Source organism: Camelus bactrianus, chromosome 6, assembly GCF_048773025.1.
Source record: "Camelus bactrianus isolate YW-2024 breed Bactrian camel chromosome 6, ASM4877302v1, whole genome shotgun sequence".
In the NCBI taxonomy this organism is placed as follows: Eukaryota; Metazoa; Chordata; class Mammalia; order Artiodactyla; family Camelidae; genus Camelus; species Camelus bactrianus.
The window spans coordinates 23366487-23389840 of NC_133544.1; the positions used below are offsets into that span (position 1 = coordinate 23366487).

The window sequence follows — 23354 nt, forward strand, 5'->3', positions numbered from 1 at the left end:
AAGCTGGCAGCCTTCTTGCTACAATGAAAGAGGCTAGTTTAAAGACAAAGCATACATACAGAAGAGGGCAGAACTGAGAGAATCAGAGAAGTAGAGCCAGAGCCCTGTTGACTTTGTGAACCTCTGGATCAAACCCTGCCTGATGCCTGAGCCACTTCTAGACTTCACATATATCCAAGGCAGTAAGTCCAGTAAGCCTGTATAAGCTGGGGGTGTTTTTTTCACTTGCAACAAAAGGCATCCTGATATAGTCTTCTTTCATGTTTTTCAGGCCCTCCCTTCTGCCTCTCACAGGTCCTGAGCGTGCCCTGTTACAACACGTGGGCTCCCTGTGCTGTCTGCATGATGTGCATACGTATACAGATGCATTTCAAAATCCTAGGGCGACAAATTATTTTTAGTTCAGATATACCTAAGGTTCCATTTCTCTGACATTAATGAAAATAGAGGGCTTCAGCACTCATATCAAAAGCCTGAAAAGAAGTAGAAGGGGTTCTCAGACCTGTACCCCACGGCTCAAGTTGCATTCTTGACTTTTGCTGCTGGATACACATTTTAACGCCCACTTGAATCCCCAGAGAACTCTGAGGTGGAGCTGCCTCTCCCGACGGGCTCTCCTGGCATCAGCCCTGAGACCTGAGGACAGTGCTGTCCAGGGGACAGCCAGCCGGGAAAGATAATGTGTGAAGAAACTCTCCAATAGGCCGTTCCTTATTTATTAGATTCCAGATACACGGGGCCAGGACGGAAAAATCCTAGGGCATTTGGGAGAACACGTACAGAGGTGGGAGTGCGTACAGGGAGGTGATGCAACGAGGGACCGCCACTTAAAAAACATATACATCTGAAGAAGCCATTCCAGCCGCATCATCATTATTCGAAAATAAAACAATCTCCACATAGTGCTTTTCTTTGGTGCTCTTCCGTGGGCACGGGCCCCTGTCTTCTTGCCACAAGTTTGTCACTCCTTCCCCTCGCCACAACCCCCCTCCACCTTCCCCCATCTGTGCGGGGGGGTGGCGGGGAGTCTGAAGGGAAGGGTGGTCCCCGATGCAGGGGTGCGTGCAGTCTGGCTCCTCTAAGGCCCTGTGATGCCTTCCCACCCAGCTTCCTGCTCTGGTCTTGAGCGCTTCCTACTTGGTTCTTAAACTGTGCCCTGGGAAATCACTGAAGTTTTCTGTATGCAAAAAGTGGGAGCCACTATCAAGGTTCGCGTGTGGCAAAACCAGTCCAGAATCTTTAGAAAGGGTGGGGATACAGGGAGCAAACAAAACCCAGCCAATACCACCTTCTCCATGGTTGTATTTTTTTCATTTTATTTCTTGGTTCATTTCAATGACCTGTATCATGAGTACAACTGAGAAGGGCTATTTCCTCTTTACAGATTTTCCAGGAACAGCGGATTTGGGGGATAAACTTCATTTCTGTTCTGTCTGGGTTTGGGGAACAGGGTGTCCTAAATTCTCCTCACTCCATCCCCTACTAAGTCAGGGCCCTCCTCTTTTCAGGAGTTCCCAAAGCTGGCTAGGTTTCCAACTAAGTTGGCTCCTAAACTTCCCTCAATGTCAAAGAGTCCATCACGTACATACCAGGGCCATTCCCACTGGACAGCATTCCCATGGTTACTGATACATTTCCTGCTGCCACTGGAGTTTTTAAAGCAGCAGAAGCAGCAGCATCCATCTCACTGGCACCAAGCCATCAGGACCACCGCCCCCTCCCTGCTGTAAATGGGCTCTAATGCTGGGACACCTGCCCTAGATCCAGCGAGACAAAGCTATCCTGGGTACCGAACACCCACTCACTGCAAACTAGTTGCACTGTTAGCTGAAGATGCTTTTCCTGAAAAAGGTGGACTGCAAAGGCCAGCTGTGCACTAGCCCCTGCCACGGCTGACAGGTCCTCATGCTTGAGCAGGAAGTCACACTGCAGAGAACCAGGTGCCCGGATGATGAGATGCGACCCTCTTCCCCCACTTCCTCGAGCACATAGCATAATGAGAGAATAGGGGAGGCTCCTGCAGAGTGGACCCCAAGTTCTCTCGCTGTGTGATCTCTCTGGTCCAGACTTCAGGGCACGGCCCCTAACGGTTAAGTTAGGCTTGGGTTTTATCCCTGGTCCCTTAGAGGTGCCTATGCATCCGTCCACCCAGATTGGAAACTGCACAAAGAGCTAGGGCTGAAGCATCCTGGATCATCCCAGTGCTGACTGTGGCCTTGGAGTCCCTGCAGGCAAAAGGGAGGAGGGCACACCTCACTGGTCTGTGATATCTCTTGAAATCCCTGATATTTTCTATGTGAAGATATTCAAGAGCAGATGCTGGGAACCCTCCTGCCTAGGGTGACCTGAACATGTCTCAGCATGAACGTTCAGGAGGAGCGGTGTCTGGGAGCGGAGACGTGGAGCCAGCAGTAGCCGCTTCCCTGGGAATAGCTGGGAGTTGTGGGAGAGGGCACTTGGCCTCCTGATCCTAGTGATGGGTCGGGGGGATCTGCTTGCCTCTCGGGGTGGAAAAAGGTTGGGTTAGAAGAGGTGTAGATTCCCGAGGAATGTGTCCCAGGTGGGGTTGGTCTGATCCCTGCTTTAGAGGGCAGCTGATTGGAAGGAGCATTTTCCATCATGCTCGATGCCCCTCCATCCTCGGGAGATCCTCTAAGCTGCCGTCAGTCAACCCTGTGAGCACCAGATGGGTTGTTCAGGGCTGTCCCCTTCCCCCAGTGTGTTGTAATGGACTTTCATAGCCACTCACAGACATGCATGACCAACTGTCCCCATTTGGCCAGGACTGAGGGGTTTCCTGGGAAATGGAACTTTCAGTGCTATAACCAGTCCTGGGCAAACCGGGGTGGCTGTCACCTTACATAACAGCCAGGACTGGAGGGGATGGGGGGTGTCCCATCAGAAAGCTGGGCCTCAATGTGCCCAGGGAGCTGGGCCACACCTCCTTAGTCCAAGGGTGGCAGGAGCAGCAAGGGGGCAGAAGTAACCCCTCCCATTACACTGACTCATCCAGCCCTTTGGAACGCGGGGGAGGGGCATCCTGGTACCCACTGCCCTGGATGCCAGGAAAGATCAGGCAGGCTGGTGACCTCCACTAAGGCCCTGTCTTCGGGTTCCCCTGCCTGTTCATCTCTGCTTCTGGGCCTTTCTGTGCTCAGCAAAGATTGGTTTGGGCCTCTCCCTATCCTGCCCTGGTCCTCCAGGACTGCCAGCCTAGAATTAGTGCCAGGGTGCCCTCAGACAGGGCCAGGCCACTGCATATCCCCTACTTCCCACAGGCCTACCTGCTCTGGACCTGCGGGGAAGGCTGACAGGGAGGGGAAGCAGCAAGCAGAAGTGGGGCACTGGGGAGTGTCTTCCTGGACCCTGCTCTTCTCGGAGCCGGAAAGTTCCCAGCTATGGCCCTGAGGCCATCTTGGCTGGCTGAGCCCACTGCGGGAGAGAACTCAAGAGGTACGGCAGGAAGTACTAGCAGGACTCCTGGGAGATGAGGGGGGATGACAGGCTGGCCCTGGCACACGAGTGATGAGCAGAGCAGGTGGGGGTGCACAGAGGGATGCGGGGCCCAGGAAAACGCATGCGCTCTGGCAACTACTCTCTTGATGTGAGCCTGGGCCGGGAGCTGATAGAAAGGAGGGTGGTAGGGAGGGAGGGAGAGAGCATCTGGACTGTGGAAGGTGTAGGGCCTCTTGAGGGGCCCCACAGAACCCCAGAGTAGGCAGGGGCTCTGGAAGAAAGCACCTGCCATCTGAGAAAGGAAAACCTCTGTCAGGTACCCCACCTGAGTGTGCCAGAGTCCTGGGCGCTGAGCACTGCCCACCCCTGCACCATGGGCAGAGGAATGGGGGGCAGCGTGGGGTTAGGAAAGGTGTGTGCTGCCTCTTGGTAATTTGGTGGGAAGAGGGGGCATTTCCTCAGCGGTCCCAAGCCACTTGGGAGTCAGCCCTGGCCCAGGCCTCAGCACTGCCTGTGGCTAAGGAAAAACATACCAAAGAAAAAGCCAGTTACAGATGAGCCCATGCCCTGCCCTCCCATGCCCGTTCCCCCGCCCCACAGCACCCAGGACTCTGCACACAGCTGGGAGGCGAAGTCCCTTTCTCTGGGACTGCTCGTGGCCATGATACAGGACTTGAACGTTGAGGCTGGTGGCTGTGGAGGTCTCTGCGTCGGTCCATCCGTTTGTCTGTCCTCGGGCGGGAGTCGGTCCGCGCGTGCCAGGCCATCAGACCTTGGCCTCCAGCATCTCCAGGAAGAGTTTGTGCATGGGCACCTTGCCCTGCAGTTTGATGCTGTAGAAGTGCTGCACGGCCTTGGCGGCCGTCTGCCGAAGCAGGGGCAGTGTCAGCAGCAACTTGCCCGTCCTCCGCGGCTCCTCGTGGCGCTGGCTCAGCTCGTAGTCCTGCAGCGCCTCGTGCAGCAGGTCCTGCAGCTTCTGGACTGCCTCCAGGTCCTCGATGTACATGGAGTCTGTGGGCACATGGGTGAGTGTCAGCGGGTGTGGCTGGAGAGCACTGCCCCGGGGAGGAGATGGGGAGGGGAGCTCCCATGGCCCTGGGCCTCTGCTTTGGAGCCTTCCAAATCCTCACTATACAGAGAAGGAAACCCAGGCTCAGGGAGGACACACTGCCAGTCTGAAGTCACAGAGGCCAATGACAGAGCTGGGCTTCAGATCCAAGGAGAGATCTCTATCCATGGAGGACTTGAGAAACGTCAAGAGGTGGCAGTGGAGACCCTGAGTGGAATTGCAATCTTGCATCCCTCACTTGCTAGCTGTGTGACTTTAGGAAAGCTATTTAATTTCTCTGTGCCTCATTTATAAAATGAAAAATGCCTACCTCAAGAGGTTAAATGAGTTAATACAGATCAAGAGCTTGAAACAGCTTAAACTTGTCACAGATTAAGTGCCCACCTAGTGATATCACTACCATTGTCATGACTACCACCACCACCATCACCACCACCACATCACCACCACCACCATCAGCCATCATCATTACCACCACAACCACCACCATCATCACCTTCATCATCATCACCACTATCACCACCACCATCATCACCATCACCTTCATCATCATCACCCCTACTATCATCGTTGCCATTAACCATGATCATTACCACAGCCACCACCATCATCACCACCACCATATCACCATCATCACCATCAACTACCACCATTACCACCACAACCACCACCATTATCACCACACCCACCACCTTCATCACCTTCATCATCATCATAATCATTCTCACCATCAGCAGCAGCAGTACCATCAGCACCACCATCAACAGCTATTACTATTGCTGGTGCCACTAGGCATTAGCTCAAGTCTTCAGTGAGTTCACTAACCTTACAAAATAGTGGTTACAGAATACAGACACAGATAAAGGGGCTGAGCTCTGTGTCTGGGTGCCTTGAGGTGGTGGACACAGAGGAACTCAGATAGCATGGCTGGACACATCAAGGAACAGTGGTGGAAGACACTCAGGAGTTCTATAAAATTCTGGGGTAAGCTTTGGACTCAGATCATGAATTTCAAATGAAATTTACCTAAATCCCAACGGTGCAGGGAGGCTCCTGCTGACAGCTGAGTTTTACAGTTGGGTCTGAGCCGAAGCAAAGCAGAATGTACTTCCTGGCCTCGAGGGAAATAACCAGCCTTCCTCTGATGTTCCTTAAAGATACTGAGCCACTCCGTGAACTGCAGCATCCAATGCCTCTTAAAGGTGGGAGGGGAAGGGTGCACGTGAATCAAGTGAACTGGAAGCTCTGGGTGGGTCACTGAGGAAGGCTGAGCGAGTTTCCTGAATTCCTCAAAAGAGCAGGGCAATTCCTTTGCAAGCTGGGTTGGTTTAGATACCAGACTGCCAAGGGCAGTGGCACCAAGTGGCTGACCCCACTGACTTCCTCTGAACTTCTGGATCCACACTCAGCCCATGACTCCAAGAGTCCTGTCTTTTTCTCTTGAGAGAATAGCAATAGAATGAGGTGGATGAGGCTCTGGAGTCTTAGATGCTGTGTGACTTTGGCCAAGTTACTTAAGCTCTCTGAAACGGTTTCCTCAGCTATGAAACAGAGCAAATAAGAGTGCACACCTCATTGGGTGATGGTGAGGATTAAATGAAATAGTCATCAGGCACTTAGTAGGCATCTAATAAATGCTACTATTATTGCCAGGAGGGCTCAGACTGAGGGCAAATGCCTTGCAGGGCTGGCCCCATACCCAAGACTCCTCCACATTTTTCTGCCCCTTGTTACCAAGGTGGTGAGTGAGGACTCCTCCTTTGCTGGTGGGGATGAAGCACGGCTCCATTCCTACACTCTTGGCTATTTCCAGAGCGTGCCCCTGAGATGCCCCTGGCCGTCCAGACTCCCTGCCTCCCCCCAGCTTCCTCTCCCCATCCCCCGACCCTCCCCAAGGAGGCCAAAATTGGCAGCTGCCTTCAACCAAAAATGAAATAAAATAACATTGCAAGATTAATTTCTTTGCAATCCATCAGCGAGTCTGTATTGATGGCATTGATAAACTGTTAATTACAAAATCAATGGCTATGAATTTTTTCTGCTGTCAAGGAGCCTTGGAGAGGCTGGGAGGTGGGGTGAGAGACGGACAGCAGGCTCCCGAGGGGCTGTGGTTTGGGGCCACAGCTTCTGACGTGCTCCCATCCACACCACCTCAGCAGTGGCACCCACGGTGGCTCTTGGGGCTGCCACCAAGACCACTCCAGTCATCTCCTGGGCCCTGTCTCTCCTCCAGCTAACGCGCTGTCTGCCTGGGTGGATTTCCTACCCTGCTGCTGGGGACAGGTCTCACCCCCACAACCTTTCATGGCTCCCTCTACTGACTCCATGAGACCATAATCTCATCACAGTCCTGGAGCCTGGTCTGACCCCAACAGCCTAACCTTCAAACAGGCCTGTTCTTTCTCCATTTCCTGCCTGAATCTGATTGCTCCACCATGCAGCCGAGGCCTTACGCATTACCAACTCCTCCTTCTCCACTTGGAGCTCTTGTACCCGCAGAGCTGCAGGACGGCCTGGTAAATGCCACCGGGGCAAGAAGTCCAGGTTCCGGGGATCTGTCTTGCACGACAAAGTGTATACTCAGGCAGAGCTTGACGCTCGCTGCCGCTCCTGATGGGCTCTGTCGGTCCTCAGGCACTTTGTATGTGTCCGTGTGCCTGTGTGCGCGTGCACACATACGTGTGCCTGCCTCTGTGTGTTGAGATCAGGGCAAGAACAGCTGGCCGAGCTAAAGAGTCCTCTGAAAGCCCCTGCAGCTTGGCGCCTACGGGTGGGTGGAGGCGACAGATGAGTGGCCTCCCACCTCTTCACTCTCCTCTCCTGGCATGGGCAAGTGTGAGCTCTAGGTCTCGTGAGAAGTGGTCAGGAGAGTCCAAAATCAAGGATGTGTCCTCCAGGGCCTGGCCAGCCTTGCTGCGCCTCGCTGTGCTCACCCCCTGTCCTCTGCTTCCACTGGTTCCCTCTCCTCCTCTGCCCATCCAAATTCCCAGCCCCTCTGCAAGCACTGCAGAGGGGTTACCCTGCTTCCCTCTGAATAGGAGAGCGCGGGGAGGGTGTGAAACACATCCTCATGGCGTGTGATGATGGAGATCTGTCATTGTGTTTGTCACAACCGACAGAATGGTACAAACACAGAGTAAACTCTGAGGGCAACCGTGGGCTTTTGTTAATAATAATATATCAACATTGGCTCATGAATTGCAACAAATTACCATACCAATGCAAGATGTTAATAATAGGGGAAATTGTGGTCAGGGGCTGGGGACACGGGTAGGATGGTATGTGGAACTCTATGCCCTATCTGTCAATTATTTTGTCCATCTGAATCTCTACTAAAAAAAAAAAAAAACCCAAAAGTCCAACAGTGTTAGCATTCTCCAACAAAGAATACAGTACAATTTTAGAATCCTAAGGTATGTGTGAATGGTCTCTATAGAAGCATGTAAAAATTTTAATTCTTAATTTGCATTAGTTTTTTGATAAAAGAGATTTGAACTAAAAAAAAAAAAAAAAAAAAGCTTCCCTCTGTGTATTAGGTCAGGTTCTCTGGAGACAGACCCCTAGACAGGGCTTTGGGTGCATGGGACATGTGGAGATTCAGGAGACAGGAAGGTGGAGAGGCAGGGTAGGGCGAGGGTGGGAGCAACCAAAGTAAGCAGGTAGCCTCAGCTTGGGCTGGATCCCATGCCAGGGGTCCAACCCTTTGTTCCCCTGTGTGGGTCCCCCATCGGCTGGAGGTGCCAAGGTGGGGCGGGAACTAATCCTCCAGGCAAGGCAGGTGAAGGTAGGTCTCTTGTGAAGGGGGCGGGGGCAGCTGTGAGCTATTAGCAGCAAGATTCCGCAGCTGGGGCACAGGAGCACTAACCCAGTAAAGGGGGTCTGACTTGGGCATCAGCATCCGCAGGGCATCAGCAGCATCCCCTGCATTCTCTACAAGGCCATTTGTTAGGGGACCAACTGTCCCGGTTTTCCAGGGCCTGAGGTTTCCTGGCACATGGAACCTCCAGTAAAAGTGTGACAGCAGCAAGCAAACTGGCTGGTTACCCTGTTTGTCCTGTCTCCACCAGGAACCAGCTCTTCCTCTTCCATATGCTGGTAACACTTGTTTCCTCTAATATTCATAATATTGATCACATTTATTGAACACTTCCTCTAGGCCAGGCACCAGGCTAAGTGCTTTCTTTATATTCAGTTGATCATTTAAAACAAAAGTGCTTGGAAGAGGAACAGGGATATACCCACTTTACACACAGGACAGAGCTAAGGAAGATTGCCAACTGGCCCAAGGTCACACTGCTACTAAGTGCCAGAGCTAGAATTTTAACTTGGGTCCAAGCTGAACTTGACTCAGACTTGAGCAATTAATGACTGCATGCCGCCTGGCAGTGGAATTATGTGTATGCATGCTTGACACTCTCTCTTGCAAAGGGACCCCGCCTTTCTCCTTCTTCTGCAACCTTGACCCCTGCCCCAGCTCCTGGCCTGTACCTGCAGAGGGTGGACACCCTCTAAGTGTGGATACAGGTTACATTCGGGCTCATTCACCTGCGTTACCAACACCAGCCCCTCTCTCCAAATAGTCCAGCCAGAAGTTGGTTGGGGCTAAAGAAATGCAGTGAGGCCTCCTTTTTAATACCAGGAAAGGTTTCTCTCTTGGGCCTGAGCAATTTGAGTGGGAGATTAATGGAGTGGGTATAGGCTTGGAGTTGATTCTGGAATTAGAGGACCTTGGTTCGAGTCCTAGGGCTGACCCTCTTTAACTGTGTGACCCTGGGAAATTTGTAAGCCTCAGTTTCCACATCTGTAAAATGGGGTTAAAATAATAACTTTGCTCATAGAGTTGACTGTAAGATGAAATCAGTTCGTGGCTAATTGATTTAACTTGGTTGAGTACTTATCATGTGCCAGGCATGTTGTAAGCATAGTGATATATAGATAAATCCCTTCATAGTCTTGTTGGGTAGAGATGGTTTATGGTCCCCATTTTACTGATGGAGAGACTGAGGCAGAGTGAAGTGAGGCACAGATTGGTCCAAGTGGTAGAAGCAGGATTTGACTCTCAGCAACCTGGCTCTCGAATCTGTGCTGTTAACCCTTGTGTTCATCTGGTCTGTAAGGCTTGAGGAATACTCAGCCAGTGCCAGGCTTCACCACCATCTTTTCGATTCTGCACCCCCCCATCCCTTGCACAATCTTCAATGACAAAAAGAATCTCAGTGTCTTCACACCATCCCTATCTCTACAGCAGCCCTACTCACAAGCCAGGAGCTGTGCCTCCCACCCCGGGAGCTGTGCCTCCCACCCCCTCCCCAGCCCGGAAGTGCCCCCTGCAGGCCACACTCCCGCCCTTACCTGAGTTGGCCAGGGCCAGGGCCTTGAGCGTCACAAACTCCTCCTTCTCCACCTTGAGCTTCTTGTACCTGCGCACCAGCTGTAGGATGGCCCGGTAGAGCTCCAGCAGCCCCGCCAGGCGGGAGTGCTCCTCGTCCATGATGTAGTCCTCGGCATACACCAGCTTGTCGTCGTAGGGCAGCGAGCGGAACACGATGCCCAGGATGAGGATCTCCATCCAGGCGCTCTGCAATAGGCTCATCTGGTCCCCCAGAGAGAGGCTGGAGAAGCCTGTGGGAGGGGGCATGTGGGCAGCCGCGGTCGGGGGCAGATCAGGGGTCCCCGGGCACCTCCAGATCCTGCCCCGCCCTCTTTCCCTCTGGACTCATTGTCCTTCCCGTGGTGAGTGAGTCAGACACAGAATTTGTAGAAAAGACTTACGTAAGAAGAACTCGGTCAATGCTGACAGTTGTTACTATCAGTACTACCGTTAGTCCCATTTATTTTATAAATGTCTGGAGAAGCTCTTTGATTCATTAAACGCATGTGTAGTTTTTGGAGTTACTGAATTCATAGCAGAATCAGGAGGTGGCAGTACAGGGTCCTGTCCACTCTGAGGAGTTTCCTGGTCTCCCTATATGCTCGAACCAGGGGCAGCTTTGGTGTTTTAAAGTGACATCTGATCCTCAGTGCAGAGTCTCAGCTGTGCCGAGACCCGGGCGCTCAACCAGGAAGGAGGAGTCAGATGCTCCCGGCCAGTGACCTCCAGTGACCACAGCCTGACCTTGTTAAGAGCTGTGTTCCTTCCCCAAACCTCAGCTTCCTCATCTATGAAATGGGTATAATAGTAGTGCCTGCTTCAGAGAGAGCAGTGACGTATAAATGAGACAGTGACTATAAAACATGCAGGACATTTACTGAGCTCTTATTATTATTAATGATGAGATGACAGTCTTCTGCAAAATGAGAATAATATACTGGAACTGTATTATATATGCACTCAGGTAAACTCATTACAATATTGATTTAAGAGAAAAGGGAAAAAAAGAAAGGAAGGGAGCAGGTAGGGAAGCAGGGAGGGAGGAAGGCAAGGAGGGAAGAAGAAAGTTGATTTTCAAATATCTTGGTCACTAAACACAAGGCATTATGTTCAACCAGAAGCTCCATGATGGTTTCAACACTGACTAGGCCAGATGAACCAAAAAGGAAAGTTATCCACCAAGCCGTTTGCACTGTGTGCCCGTCACAGATAGCTGAAATTAAGGAATCTCCAGGGGTAATTTCGCTGATGTAGGACTATTTACTTCACTTGCTGACCTAGAACCTAACCCGGCTTGGACGTGGTGTTCTGATGCGGGTGTGGTAAGATGGCGCATGGGAAGCACTTAGTACCTCCCCCCCACACACACTCAGCAAACCTGAACTAGGAAGGTGGTGATGGCTGGAGTCGTTACTATTACTGCCATTGTTGTTGTTAGCATGCTATTGACATGACTTTCTTCTCCCCCACCGACTGGAGGCCTGGGGTGGTCCCAAGCCTCTGGTCTGGCCCAAGGCTCTGGGTTTCCATGGGATCTATCCCACCCTCATCTGCTGTCCTCTGTCTCTAAAAGCCACTGTCCCTCCCCATTTCCAACCAATGCAACCAGTGTTCAACTTTACGGGGTGTCCAGGGGATGCACCCTTTGTGCGGCAGGTCCCCTTACCCAGCGAACACCTTTTGGTCTGACCATCTTGATTAGCAGGCCGATCTGTACAACCTGCACCTGGGATCACCACCTGGCTGCTGGCATCCCCGCATCTGATCGCCCACAGAGCTGGCGCAATGATACCGACGACATGGGGCAAGCCTGGATTGATGCACCTTCTCGGGGGAGAGGCCAAGGCACAGAGGGGTCGGGTGCACATGTGTTGTCGTCCAGATCAGCGTGGGAGAGGGTGTGTGGCTGCCTGTGGCAGTGGGGAGAGCCGGGAGGTAATGAAAGATAGATAGAAATGGACATCCAATTTCCCTTATCGGGCCTCTGAGCGGGAGAGGCCTTGGGCGACATTAATTAACAGATACCAATCAGCCAGCACAGGAGGGTGTGTGTGCGGAGGGACGTGTGGGGCTGCACTGGGGGCGGGGGTCTGAAGGCAGACAGACTGGGAGGGAAGGTGTAGGAGGTGAACGGGGCAAAATTAATAGACAATTGAATTGGAAGGTGGCAGAGGGGGAGGTGGTGTAGGAGTGAGGTTTCTGGAAACGAAAGAGAAAAGCCTCGTGGGAAGCTAATTACTAGAAGAGTGAGAACAGCACGCTCCGGGCCCCTTCGTTCATTCCAGATACTTACTGAGGATCTACTAAGTGCCAGGCCCTGTGCTAGGCATTGGGGACAGAATGACTGGCTCAAACCAGAACTGGTCGCTGCCTTCGAGAGCTCAGTCAAGAGGGAAAGACACACCCCAGGTGACCACACGTCCCCACGAGGTTACAGCTGTCCGAAGAGCTACAGGGAGATGGAGGGCTCTGAGAACTCACAACGGCAGAACGTGGCCCAAAGAGAAAGTCAGTTCGGGGGACCTTGCAGAAAAGGAGACTTTGGGGCTGAGCTCTGAAGGGTGAGGTGGGGCCCTAACCAAGCACGGGGCCTGGTGCAAAGAAGGTGCCCCATGAACATTCTGGGCACACAGGACAAAATGGACAGATGCCACTGGGCCGACTCCTAGGTGATGAGACAATGTGCCAAAAGAACTCGGTTAGACCCTCTCAGTCATTTAGACCGGAGTCCAGATTTAGCTGCCTTTGCTTATTGTGTCTGAGTCAGAGACAGGCCTGCAGGGCGGGTGGCGGGTGGAGGGAGGCTCGCCTTGGAGATGTGGGGCCACCATTGAGGATGCAGCTGAGACCTGTGTGCACACCCCTCTGCTAGGCTGGTCTGAGGAGACTTTGCCCCTGACTCCTCTCTAAGAATTTCTCCTAGAAACAACACAGAGATAAATGTGAAAAGGGTGTTTGTTAGATCCGCTTGTAATGACCCAAAACAGGAGACAACCTAAGTGTAACCAATGTGATACATGCACTTATTATATAAATGTACTTCTTAGCAGATGAATGGCGTATCAGAAGCCACTAGAAAGAATGAGGAAGAACTATTTGTGTGGATGTGGAAAGATACCCAAGAGCCCAAGGCGGACGTAACTGTTAAGGGCACAGATGCCAGAGCCAGCCTGTCTGTTGGATTCCTACCTCTGCTGGCCACTGGCTGTGACCCTGGGCATGGTTTCTGTGCCTCAGTTTCCTCATCTGTAAAATGAGAATAATAATAGTACTTAGCTCATGGAGTTTTTTGGATTAAATGAGCTAACGTGTGGAACACTCAGAACACGGCTTAGCTTACTGGTAAATGCTACTACTTTATATAACCAAAGGAAAAAAGTGGTGCGTAAAGCACTGTTATGGTATGAGCCATGGTGGGTAAGGAGAAAACACACACACACACACACACACACACATACACACACACTGGATATACCCATACAGGACTTTTCCAGAATGATGCTTAAGAAAGAGAGAGGATTTGGAATGCACAACTTCCACCCCTCAGCCACATCTTTACCAGAAGCACAAATTCTTTCTTTCATTAAACCCAAACAAAGGGGCTGAAGCACTCCTCCCTAGCCTTCAGCAGTGCACGCTTCACTTCTGCATTTCTGGGCTGGGCTGGGTCTCTGCCTCCATCAAGTGATCAGCAATTCTGGGACAGAGGGGCTGCTGGGAGAGGCTGCACGTGGCCCGTGACCCTGGGAGTGCCCCAGCTGGATGCTCACGGCCCTCTCTTCCTACCTCTCCCACCTTGAGCTCTGCTGCCCCTGGAAAGTTACTTTATCTGTACCCACTGATCTAATAACAGTCAGGCTCTTCCTAAGCCCCCATCCCCCAGCGATTTGATGGCATGAGCTCCTAGAATTAAAAAAAAAAAAAAAAGGGCACATAATTTGTGGCAAGTGGAGTTCATAATCTGTTAATTTATTATCGTTTCTGTCGACCTGGAGGGCCATTAGCAGAGGTAATAAAGGGAGATGTAATTATAGGATCTGAGGCCACTCCAGACACAGCTGCTGTCACTCGGCAGCCCATATTTCATTGGCCACTGGCATTCTCTCCCCAGCGTGAGCCAGACGCTGGCTACCTGGAAGCAGGGCCACTGAGGGACCCCCCGGTGAGGAGACCTCTGGGGGGGGGTCCCCTGCAGAGGCCGTGCACAAGTCAGCCTGGGCCGTGCAGGCCAGAGGTGACGCACCAAGGGCGGGCAGGAGGAGGCGGTCCTGGCTGGGGTACCCTCGGGGCTGCCGGGGGTGGAGGATAACGGCTAATAACATCTGGAGGCTGCAATTCATCAAGTGATGCTCACTGCCTGTGAAAGGTTGTTGCGTCTTGTTCTAATCTCCTGCTCACGGGGAATGAGAGGTGGACACTCTATAAAGACTTGGGCTTATACCTGGGCAACCCAATACTTGGGAAACTCAAGCCTGTGTTGGGGTGGCCAACTTCAGACTGACTCCAACAAAGAATGGCTGCTATTCTGAGAGAATCACAATCAGCCCTTGCAAAAGTGTCCTGTGTTCAAAAATATGGAGGAAAGGGATGGGAGAGCTGGGATCGAGTTCGTGATCAAATGATCCTTCCGTCCAGCTAAGCTGGTCGCTCACTGTACAGCACCTAATGCCCTTCTGGACTTTTCCTCCAAGGTCCCTGCCCATCTATCCTGAAGCCTAACGTATGCTCTACTCTCTCCCCCGAAGACCATGGCGTCCCTCCCGCCTCTGCACTCCATCCTGTGCTTCTTCCTGCTGCATTCTAAGCATCTGCCTTTTCACGTGTGAGAAACAGGAGGTGGGAAATGGGTGGGTAGAGAGGAAAGAAGACTGGCTGTGGTGGGTGTAACTGTTGAGCTGGGTAATGGCGGTTCACTACACTATTTGGCTTACTTTTGTTTGAGATTTTCCACGAAAAACTTTTTAAAAAAATTATTTATCTTATTCCCAAATGAGACCATTAGGGTAAAAATTCATTGAATCCTTTGGATCAGCCACAACTCCTCCTTACATACAATTAATTCTCAATAAGTGTATGCAAAAGCAAGTATGATGCACTGTCTGTGTGCCAGGCTCTGGACTAGAGGCTGGATGGTACTGAGGCATGAGATGCAGTTTCCTCTGCCTAATTCAGGGCAGTGGCTTGGGCTCCACTCCAGAGCTCTAATCTGAGCCGTTTTAAGAAGCCAGTCCTTCTGTCTGTCCAGAAACCAAGATGGACAGGAGCTGACACAAGTCCCAGGGTGGGACCCTGGCTCTCATCTCTACTCAACCTGCCCTCTTGCTCATTCTTTCTCTTTCTAAGAGCTAGTGAGCAGGTCTTCAGATGAGTTTTCCGTCTAATCTGAGATGGGATTAAGTCGATTAGTTTAACTATATCAGGCACTTGATTATGTCATCACCCTTAATATGAGGTTTACATGCAGTGGCAGGAGACCTTGTTAATTAATTTTACCTTAAACACTAGAAGGTCAGGCCCAAATAATTCAGCATGCAAATTTATGCAAAATAGGCAAATTAGCAAGAGACAGACAAATGAGCCCCTATGTTTATTTTATTTTTTAATCAAAAAGAATTCAGCTTTGGACAAGGAGAAATGATGATGTGAAAGGAGGCTTTTAATACTATTAGCAATGACTGCGACCACGGTCACGGTCTCTGCCATTTATCCAGCGCCCACTGTGTGTGGAGGCTGGGCTGAGTGCACCATATCCTCCCAGCAACCCAGTGACGGAGGCTCTATTACGAGTCTCATTTCACAGGTTTGGGCCCTGAAGCACAGAAAAATGCAGTATCTTGCACAAAGCCAGTAAAGATAGTGCTGGGATGAGAGCGCAGGTCTGCCTGAATCCCAAGTCTGTACCCTCAGCAACCATTCTGCTCTGCCCACTGCCCTCTTGGTTGGGCACAGACAGGAGGTGGAGCCGTTAGGTGGGAAGGAAGATGGATGCAGGGGAGGCAGTGCCTCCTGGTTGGACTCCACCCCTTGGGAGGTACCATGGGTGGGGTGGGCGGTGGGTAGAAGGCAGTGACCCAGGGGCCCCACCAGGAGCCACTCCTGAGCCATTGCTATGATCCAGTATCTGCTGAACCCGGAAGAGGAGTGTGTGGTGGGAAGGGGTTTGTGCAGGCGGAGCTGTGCCCTATTTGGCCCTGGGTTAGTAGAGCAATCCAGGCTGAGGTGTCTTAAGCAGTGGCCTGACCCCACACCGGTGCTGAATCAGCACAGGGCAGATTGAAAAACTACTGAGTGTGTAATCCCAAGAAGCTGAGCTCCTTAGTAAGGGCGCTCCAGCCCAGATCCCCAGGGAGCGCACCCCGAGTCAGGGAGTCCCTGTGGAAGAAATCCTAGGCTTCCGCCAGCTGAGTGACACTAACACCCACTCTGAGCCATCGTCTGCAGGAAGGCTCCTTCCTGTAAGTTAGCTGTGCACAGAACATCTTATATAAGGACTTTCTGACTTGCCCCAGTCAACTGCGAGCTTTGGCATCTCAAGTCTAGGACACCTTTGCTACATAACCAGGCATGCTGTATTCATCCTTCACAGCCGGCAGCCAACACAAAAAGCATCTACGGACAGGAAGATAAACTGTCGCTCGACACATAGCTAGGAAGAATCCGAGTCCACAGCGGGTCATTGCCAGGGGAGAGCAGGATGTCTCCACCATGCTCTGAGCCAAGCTGTTAGAACTGTCAAGGAATTAACTGCACAGACTTTAGAAAGCTCCCCAACCATGGTGTAATGAATATGTGGGTATCGGCATCTAAAAACCAAATTAAACATCAGCCCCCTCCCTATATCCAGAATGAAAAAAGCTCCAAGAGGGGCTTGGGGCCGCATGCAATGAAGAGGAGTCCATATCACTCGAAACATGTGCATTACACGTACTTTTTATGCCAGAAATGATCTTAAAATCACAGAATCCAAACTAAAAGACAAACTTCCCTTAAGACCAGGCAAGTGGCAGTAGCAAGCATGCAACTGATGTCAGCAGGTGCCAGAAGCATCACACATATGCTCGCATTTTATCCCCACATCAAAGCCCAGAGAGGTTAGGTGACCCACCCAGGGTTGCACAGCTAGCAAGTTGCAGACCCAGAACTTGAATCCCAATCTCATTCCCCAGCCCATATTCTTAACCACTCCATGTTACTGTCCTCTAATAAGAAGCAAGAGAGTCAATCCCTCTTCTGTGTTGTTTTCCAGCAAATTTCCAATAAGGTCTATGTGAAAACCCTACTCTTTGGCCTTTAAGAATCCAAAGAACTTGCTTTGATTATTACATAGTGTAGAAACAATCGTAGCCCCACTTGAATGATAACCAGTTCTGAAGAGCCCCCAGCGGCTCAGGAATATTACTGGATGTTCCAAACACCTGCTCACTTCCAATCCCACAGGGACAGAGCCCAGATTAAAACAGAATTGCCAAGGTTCCACTGGGCTCCTGGGTCCCGGGCTCCCATGCATCAGGACCAGAGACGTGGGGAAAGTGGCTTCCAGTCTCTGACTACACTCTTCCCCGGGTCTTACAGGACTCACCTGGGATGTGCTTGGCCCAGCCAATGATGACCACGAGCTCCCTGTCCGCCAGGTCACAGAGAGTGGTCAGAGCCTTGATGTCACCCTCTGGCATGCCGGGGGGAGGCATGGCGTAGAGTTTGTCCGGCTCAGCCACCAGCAGGTAGGAGACAATTTTAGTCACTGCAATGACCAAAGGGAGAATGTAAATGCCGGGAAAAAGAGGAAAGGGGCCAAGGTGGAGTCTGGGATGGTTCAGGAAGGAAAGTCAGGCTCCAAGGAGCCCCAGGAAGGTCAAACATGGCTAGACTCTCCCCTTCCTTTCTGATGCCATTAAGTTGCTGGCTGTTGAGAAATATCCTCCAAGGTAAGTTGCCCAGTGAATTCTTTTAAGTGGCATCTGCTTTGGGTGGGAGGTGAGGGGGCATGTTCTGGATGCTGGGCCCATGCCTTCTTAGAACCATGCTTCACTGGGAGCCATGTTCTATAAACCCCGAAGGAAAGGCCTTCTGAATGAAGCCTGAAGTACCTAACACCAATGCCAGATGCTGGTGCTGCTCTCCGTGACCCTCCCAGTGCCCCCTAACCTATCTTGCAAAGACGGCATTTCCCCTAAAGGGATGCCAGATGTTCCAGGGACAGATGCTAGCAAAAGCAGTGTGGACCGCCCTGCACTCACAGGGCTTTTTAGCAGGAGGAGAAATCTGCAAGCTCAGGTACGGGCTGCTCTCTGAGTCCAGCCGTCGCTTGTATTTCTGGCGGCCTCCACGCACTCGGTCAAGGCGCACACCTGTTGGGGAGGAAAGGGGGAAGGTCTCGGGGTTATTCGCGGACATCACCAGGGGTGTTAACACTGACTTTGGAATTTCAACAATGGCTAAATCTTTTGGGACTAGCCCAGATGGCCTTTTATAGCTGCCCCAGGGCCAGCCTCAGGCCAGGTGGTTGGACAATCCTAAAATAATTGTCTTCATAGTAATGGCTCATCCTGGTTGCCCTGAGGCCTGATCCTGACTCTCTGGATTCAGCATCCTCCAGAAATCCATCCCTGGCAACCTTCAGCTGTTAAGTCTTTCAGTTTCCAAAGGCAAAGCACAACAAAAGCACTCTTCCAAGTGTTGGGGAAAGAAGACACATTATTGCAGACCTGCTGTGAATGCAGGCAGGACTGAGTTAGCCATGGGCAGCACCTCCACAGAGCTAAAGCAAAGATTTTCAAACTTTTCACATAAGAAGCATCTAGGTAGGCATTTGTTACAAATGGCAATTTCTGGATCCCACCCTCAGAGATTCTAGATTTCAGTACTAGATAGAGTCTGTCTTCTACCAAAGCCCTCGTGGGATGGAGACGCAGGGGGTTCTGGCCACACCTGGGAAATCCATGCCTAGAAATATCTCAACAGCAGGTGCCAAAGTGGTTGTGGCCACTCCACACTGACACCCATTTCCAGGAGTGAGGCCCTATCCTAGGGAGACCTGTTATTGTCACTGGGTCTTATACAGCCCTCAAGAAACCTGCCCCGCCCCAGCTCCTGCTGTCTAGACAGACACGTTGGTACCATTTGCCTCGCAGGCAGGGCGGAAAGGGCCTCCAGCGGGCTCCTCAGCCCAGGGTACACAAGCCTATGTGTGGCCACCAACCTATGTGGCCTGACCTGAAAAACTGGGTGAGACCCATCGACTTAGCTCCAAGTGAGAACTAACACAGGAAGCAGAGCGGCTCTCCTTTCCTTACTGTGAAATGGACCTTGGCTAGAACACAGAAGTCAGAACCAGAGTCCCCAGAGGGAGCAAGCTCTGTGGCCTCAGCCTCGGAGGTGACCAGCAACATTCAACCCTCCTCCCTTCCCCAAAGGTCAGCAGCATCATATGCACAGAGACCCAGACAGCTGGTCTTTAGGCTCCGTCTTTCCCTGGCACTTCCTCCTGAAGTCTGACCCTCCTTCCATCCTCCTAGCCCATGGGGGTGCACAGAGGGCAAGGAGGACGCTGTAAGCACACCAAGCCAGGCTGCCCTGGGGGGACGGTCACTGCTCAGCATTTCAGCAGCAGCATCCTTTGTACTCCACAACCCGGCACTTCTGCACCTGATGCGGAACACGGCTGTAGCAAACTTCCTTTTCAGGGAGACAGTCTGCCCAGCATCCCATCCCTGCTTCCTATTTCAAGGCAATTCCCCTGTGGGGGTCATCTTATTGGGGAGGCAGCTGTAGTGCCTTCAGCAGGGCAAGGAGGTGGGCAGATGCCACCTCTGTCGCTGACTCCATGTGGAATATTCTCTTCTTATACAGGGCCCGGCCCTTTGTGGGTGTTCAGGTAAGTCTTGATACACACAGGAATGAATGCACCCCCATCCTTCCAACCCCTATCCAGGATGGGTGCGTCTTCCTGGGCCCCAGTAACACACTGGGCTTTCCCTACTGACTAAGTGCCCTTAGACCAGGTCTGCTCACCATCCCACTCTAGGGTCTGTCACAATATCCAATGCACCACTTGGGTGCTTAGAAAATGGGAGCTGTCATCATGACCATCACTCTTCCCCAGCACTGTGTACACCACTGGTAAGTCACATTGATAATGAGAACAACCTAACTTGTGGAGGACTTTCTGGATGTGTTGCCTGTTTAATCTACAGCTAGAAAGCAGGTGCTATTCCCATTTTACAAACAAGAAAAACTGAGGTTCGGAGAGATTTAGTAATTGCCCAATAAATGAGCTAGTATCTGCGCTTTTTGCTGTTCCGGGGTATGACCTCCTGGGGCACAGCAGGTGTAAACTCCCTAAATTTTCTCCGCTAGATCTTTACAGCACAATGGTCAATAGCTCCAACCAATAAATGTATCAATTAACAGGTTATTCTGTTAAAAGAAAATAGCCTTTTGGGTTTGATTATGCACAAATTGATACCTGGTATGAGATATGTTTGCTCTCCTCATGTCCTGTCTGCTTCTCTGAGTCCTACTCAATGCACAAGCCCCAGACACTCCAGCCCACAGGACCCAGCCAGCAAGGTCGCAGGCCCATCTCTGCCCCTTAGGGATTACGTGGCCTTGATCTCATCATCAGACGCAGGGGAGGAGGCAGTGGTAATACCCACTCCGCTCCTGCACACGGCTTTCCTGACAAATGGCATAATAGTGGGAAAATGATCGGTAAATGGGAAAGTGGTTTCAGGAGCCAGGTGAAGCCATCTCTCCCGTGGTTCTGTGCCTCCACATCCACCTGACACTTCACGTGCCACCTCTGACTCAATGGGCTCTTGGAGGACGGGGCCCAGGTCTGCCCTGTTTTCTGAGCTCTCCCTTCCCCTGCGCACTGTCCCATGGTCAGGGTTTGCCAATCATCATTTATAGGGTAGAAGGGTCCTGGGGCATAGACCTGGGACCCCCAGGCTGGGGGCAGATGGCCCCCCCACCTAAGCGAACAGCTTGCAGTACTCCCAAAGGCAGTTCACATCCTGCATGCACACTTGAAGGCCCAGTTCAAGTATTATCTCTACTGGGAAGCCCCTCCAGACAACCCCTGGCAGAGCTGGCCGCACCCTTCTTGGGTTCCCTTTTGCTCATTCTCTATTACAGCAACTCTGGTCTAAACGACTCTTCATAATACACTGTACGCCCATCTCCCTGGGGGACTGTGGGAAACTCCCAGGCAAGGACTTAACACTTATCTTTGCAGCCTAAGCTCAGCACCCAGTCCATGGTCAGTAATCAAGTGTCTGAGTAAAATGATGTGCCCAGTTAAATGAAGCCTTTTGGATTTAGCAAACAGAAGAATCTGGGGATTTGGTCCTTTCCCCAGCTTCCATTTGTCCTTCCAGCCTCCAGAAATTCACTGAGCCCATTTGTCATGAAAGTTTCTCCTTGTATTGAGCTAAATTCTGTTTCCAGATCACATCCTACCCTCCACCCCATCCAGCAAGACTATCCCCTCTTCCACAGGACACCCCCTTATGGACTTGAAAACCCCTGGACACCCTCCTTCCACAGCCAAGCATCCTTTATTGTCTACATTTGTTTTTAGGCCAGTCACCTCCTCATTGTCTATGCATTTGTCTTTATTTGATGTGATCTTCTCTGCACTGAGAAAAGTCAGCCCCTCAAGGGCAGAGACAGTGGACAGAGGTCTGAATTCCTCTGTACTTTGCTTAACTTCTTTACCAATATGTTTTTATGTTTTCTTGAATATGCTGCTCACAATTTTAGTAAACAAACAGCAGCCCTTCCCCAAAAGGTAATGGTATGGACTGGATTTTCATCTTGAGAGCTGCAGTGATGTATCATGAATCCTTTAGAAGAGGATCACAAAATTCTAACAGTTGGGTCTGGCAGACATGATTAGCTGTCTACCTAATTCTTATTCCATTCCCCCTCTTCCATGCTCACAGAACCTAGATTTTGTTCAGAGAGATAGTGAGCCCTAGCCAGTCCTAGCAATCCCGTTCCCCACTTTCTCAGTTTCTCAGGTAACCAAGGTTGGTCATATGACCTGGTTCTGGCCAATGGGATATAAAGGTATGTCCACAGTGGGGGGCTTCTGGGAATGGTTTTGCTTTTCTGATAAAAGAGACTGACATGGTTGTTACAGCTTTTTGCCTTTCTCCTGCCCTGACTTGGAGGGTAAAGCCCACAACTGTGGCAACCACCTTGCAACCATAAGGTAATCATGTGAGGACACCAAAGAACACCAGAGAAGAAAGGAAGAGCCCAGGTCCTTGCCACTGTGGCTGGTTTGCCCACGTAGTGCTAGCATTCGCCCATCTCTGGACTCCTTGTTCGGCAAAGAAATCAATCTCATTTATCAATGCTTAAGCCACTAGCAGTCAAGTTCTCTGTAACTTGCAGCAGAAAGCAATCTTCGCTGATACAATGGGCAATTACTTCTCAAATTAGGATGCTGAAGTCTTACAGACAGCAAATGGAAAAAAATAAAGGAGGGGACTTGAACCTGAAATGAGTGTTGCCTTGTTGTTTATGTCCTTATATTAGCGAAATATCTAAAAACTAGGCTCAGGGAGCATATTAAAATACTAATTAACTTACAATTACTGTCCAGGATGATCAGATTGTATCACCTTATCGATAGTTTCTGAATTTAAGAAAGCATCAATAATACTCTCATGTAAATTGTACCAGATCTCCAAATACTATAATAAATACTTATCCTTTGTGTTCACTGCTGTTCAACACTGTTTAATCCCTCAGCATTTAAGTATTCATTAACGTGTCGTGACTACTAAAAAGAATGCATGTACCTGTGGAGACTGAGTCCTTTAGCTGAGCCCAGGACCAGATAAGGACCTGTCCCCCTTCTTGGTCAATATAGTAATCCCCTTAAATCCAATAGACACACGTATAAGCAGAAGTTCACCTCTACTGACCAGTTGTTACCTGGTGCTGCCCCCGCTCTAAGCAGTGTAGGTATATTACTTCACCTCAGGATTGCAACAACCCTCTGAGGGAGCTTCTATTATTATCCTATTTTACAGATGGGGAAAGTGAGGCTAAGAGAGGTAGAGTAACTTGTCAAAGCTACGTAGGAAGGGATGCATTCTGATTCCAGATCCCAGGCTGTCCACCACTCTGTCTCCTATGTCATCCTATGTCTCTCAAAGAGCTCAGAGTCTCTGTGGTAGAAGAAAGGCAGCAGAGAGACCCAATGCCAGGGGCACATTGCACAACCATCGGGGACCATTCACCTAGAATTCTGTCTCAATGTGCCTCAGAGCACCCTGCTGCGATCTGTGCGGCCTCAGCTGAGAATAGCCTCCTTCCTTGCTGGTAGGAGGATCCTGCCCTGAGGCCACTGGAGTCAGCTTCCTTACCAGCAGCCTTCTGTGCTGGTGGCCAGGCTGGCTGTTCTCAGTTGGCTCTTCCAGTTCCACACACAGCTCTTGTCTG

General features: G+C 51.0%; 1 protein-coding gene and 1 long non-coding RNA gene across 7 annotated transcripts in view; one reads left to right on the forward strand and one right to left on the reverse strand.

Annotated features, from left to right (window-relative positions):
* The window catches only part of LOC105063392 (uncharacterized), a 203475-nt gene that overhangs the window by 172355 nt on the left and 7766 nt on the right, over window positions 1-23354 (forward strand). The window lies entirely within an intron of this gene.
* Window positions 701-23354, reverse strand: part of ESRRB (estrogen related receptor beta) — a 156355-nt gene continuing 133701 nt past the window's right edge. For all 6 annotated transcript variants that reach the window (XM_074365205.1, XM_045511350.2, XM_045511348.2 and 3 more), the window contains 4 exons: window positions 18134-18244; window positions 17476-17637; window positions 9878-10147; window positions 701-4467 (listed from right to left, as the gene is read on the reverse strand). In XM_074365205.1, coding sequence (XP_074221306.1) covers window positions 4223-4467; window positions 9878-10147; window positions 17476-17637; window positions 18134-18244 — 788 coding nt within the window. In that variant the 3' untranslated portion in view covers window positions 701-4222. The remainder of the gene's footprint in view (window positions 4468-9877; window positions 10148-17475; window positions 17638-18133; window positions 18245-23354) is intronic.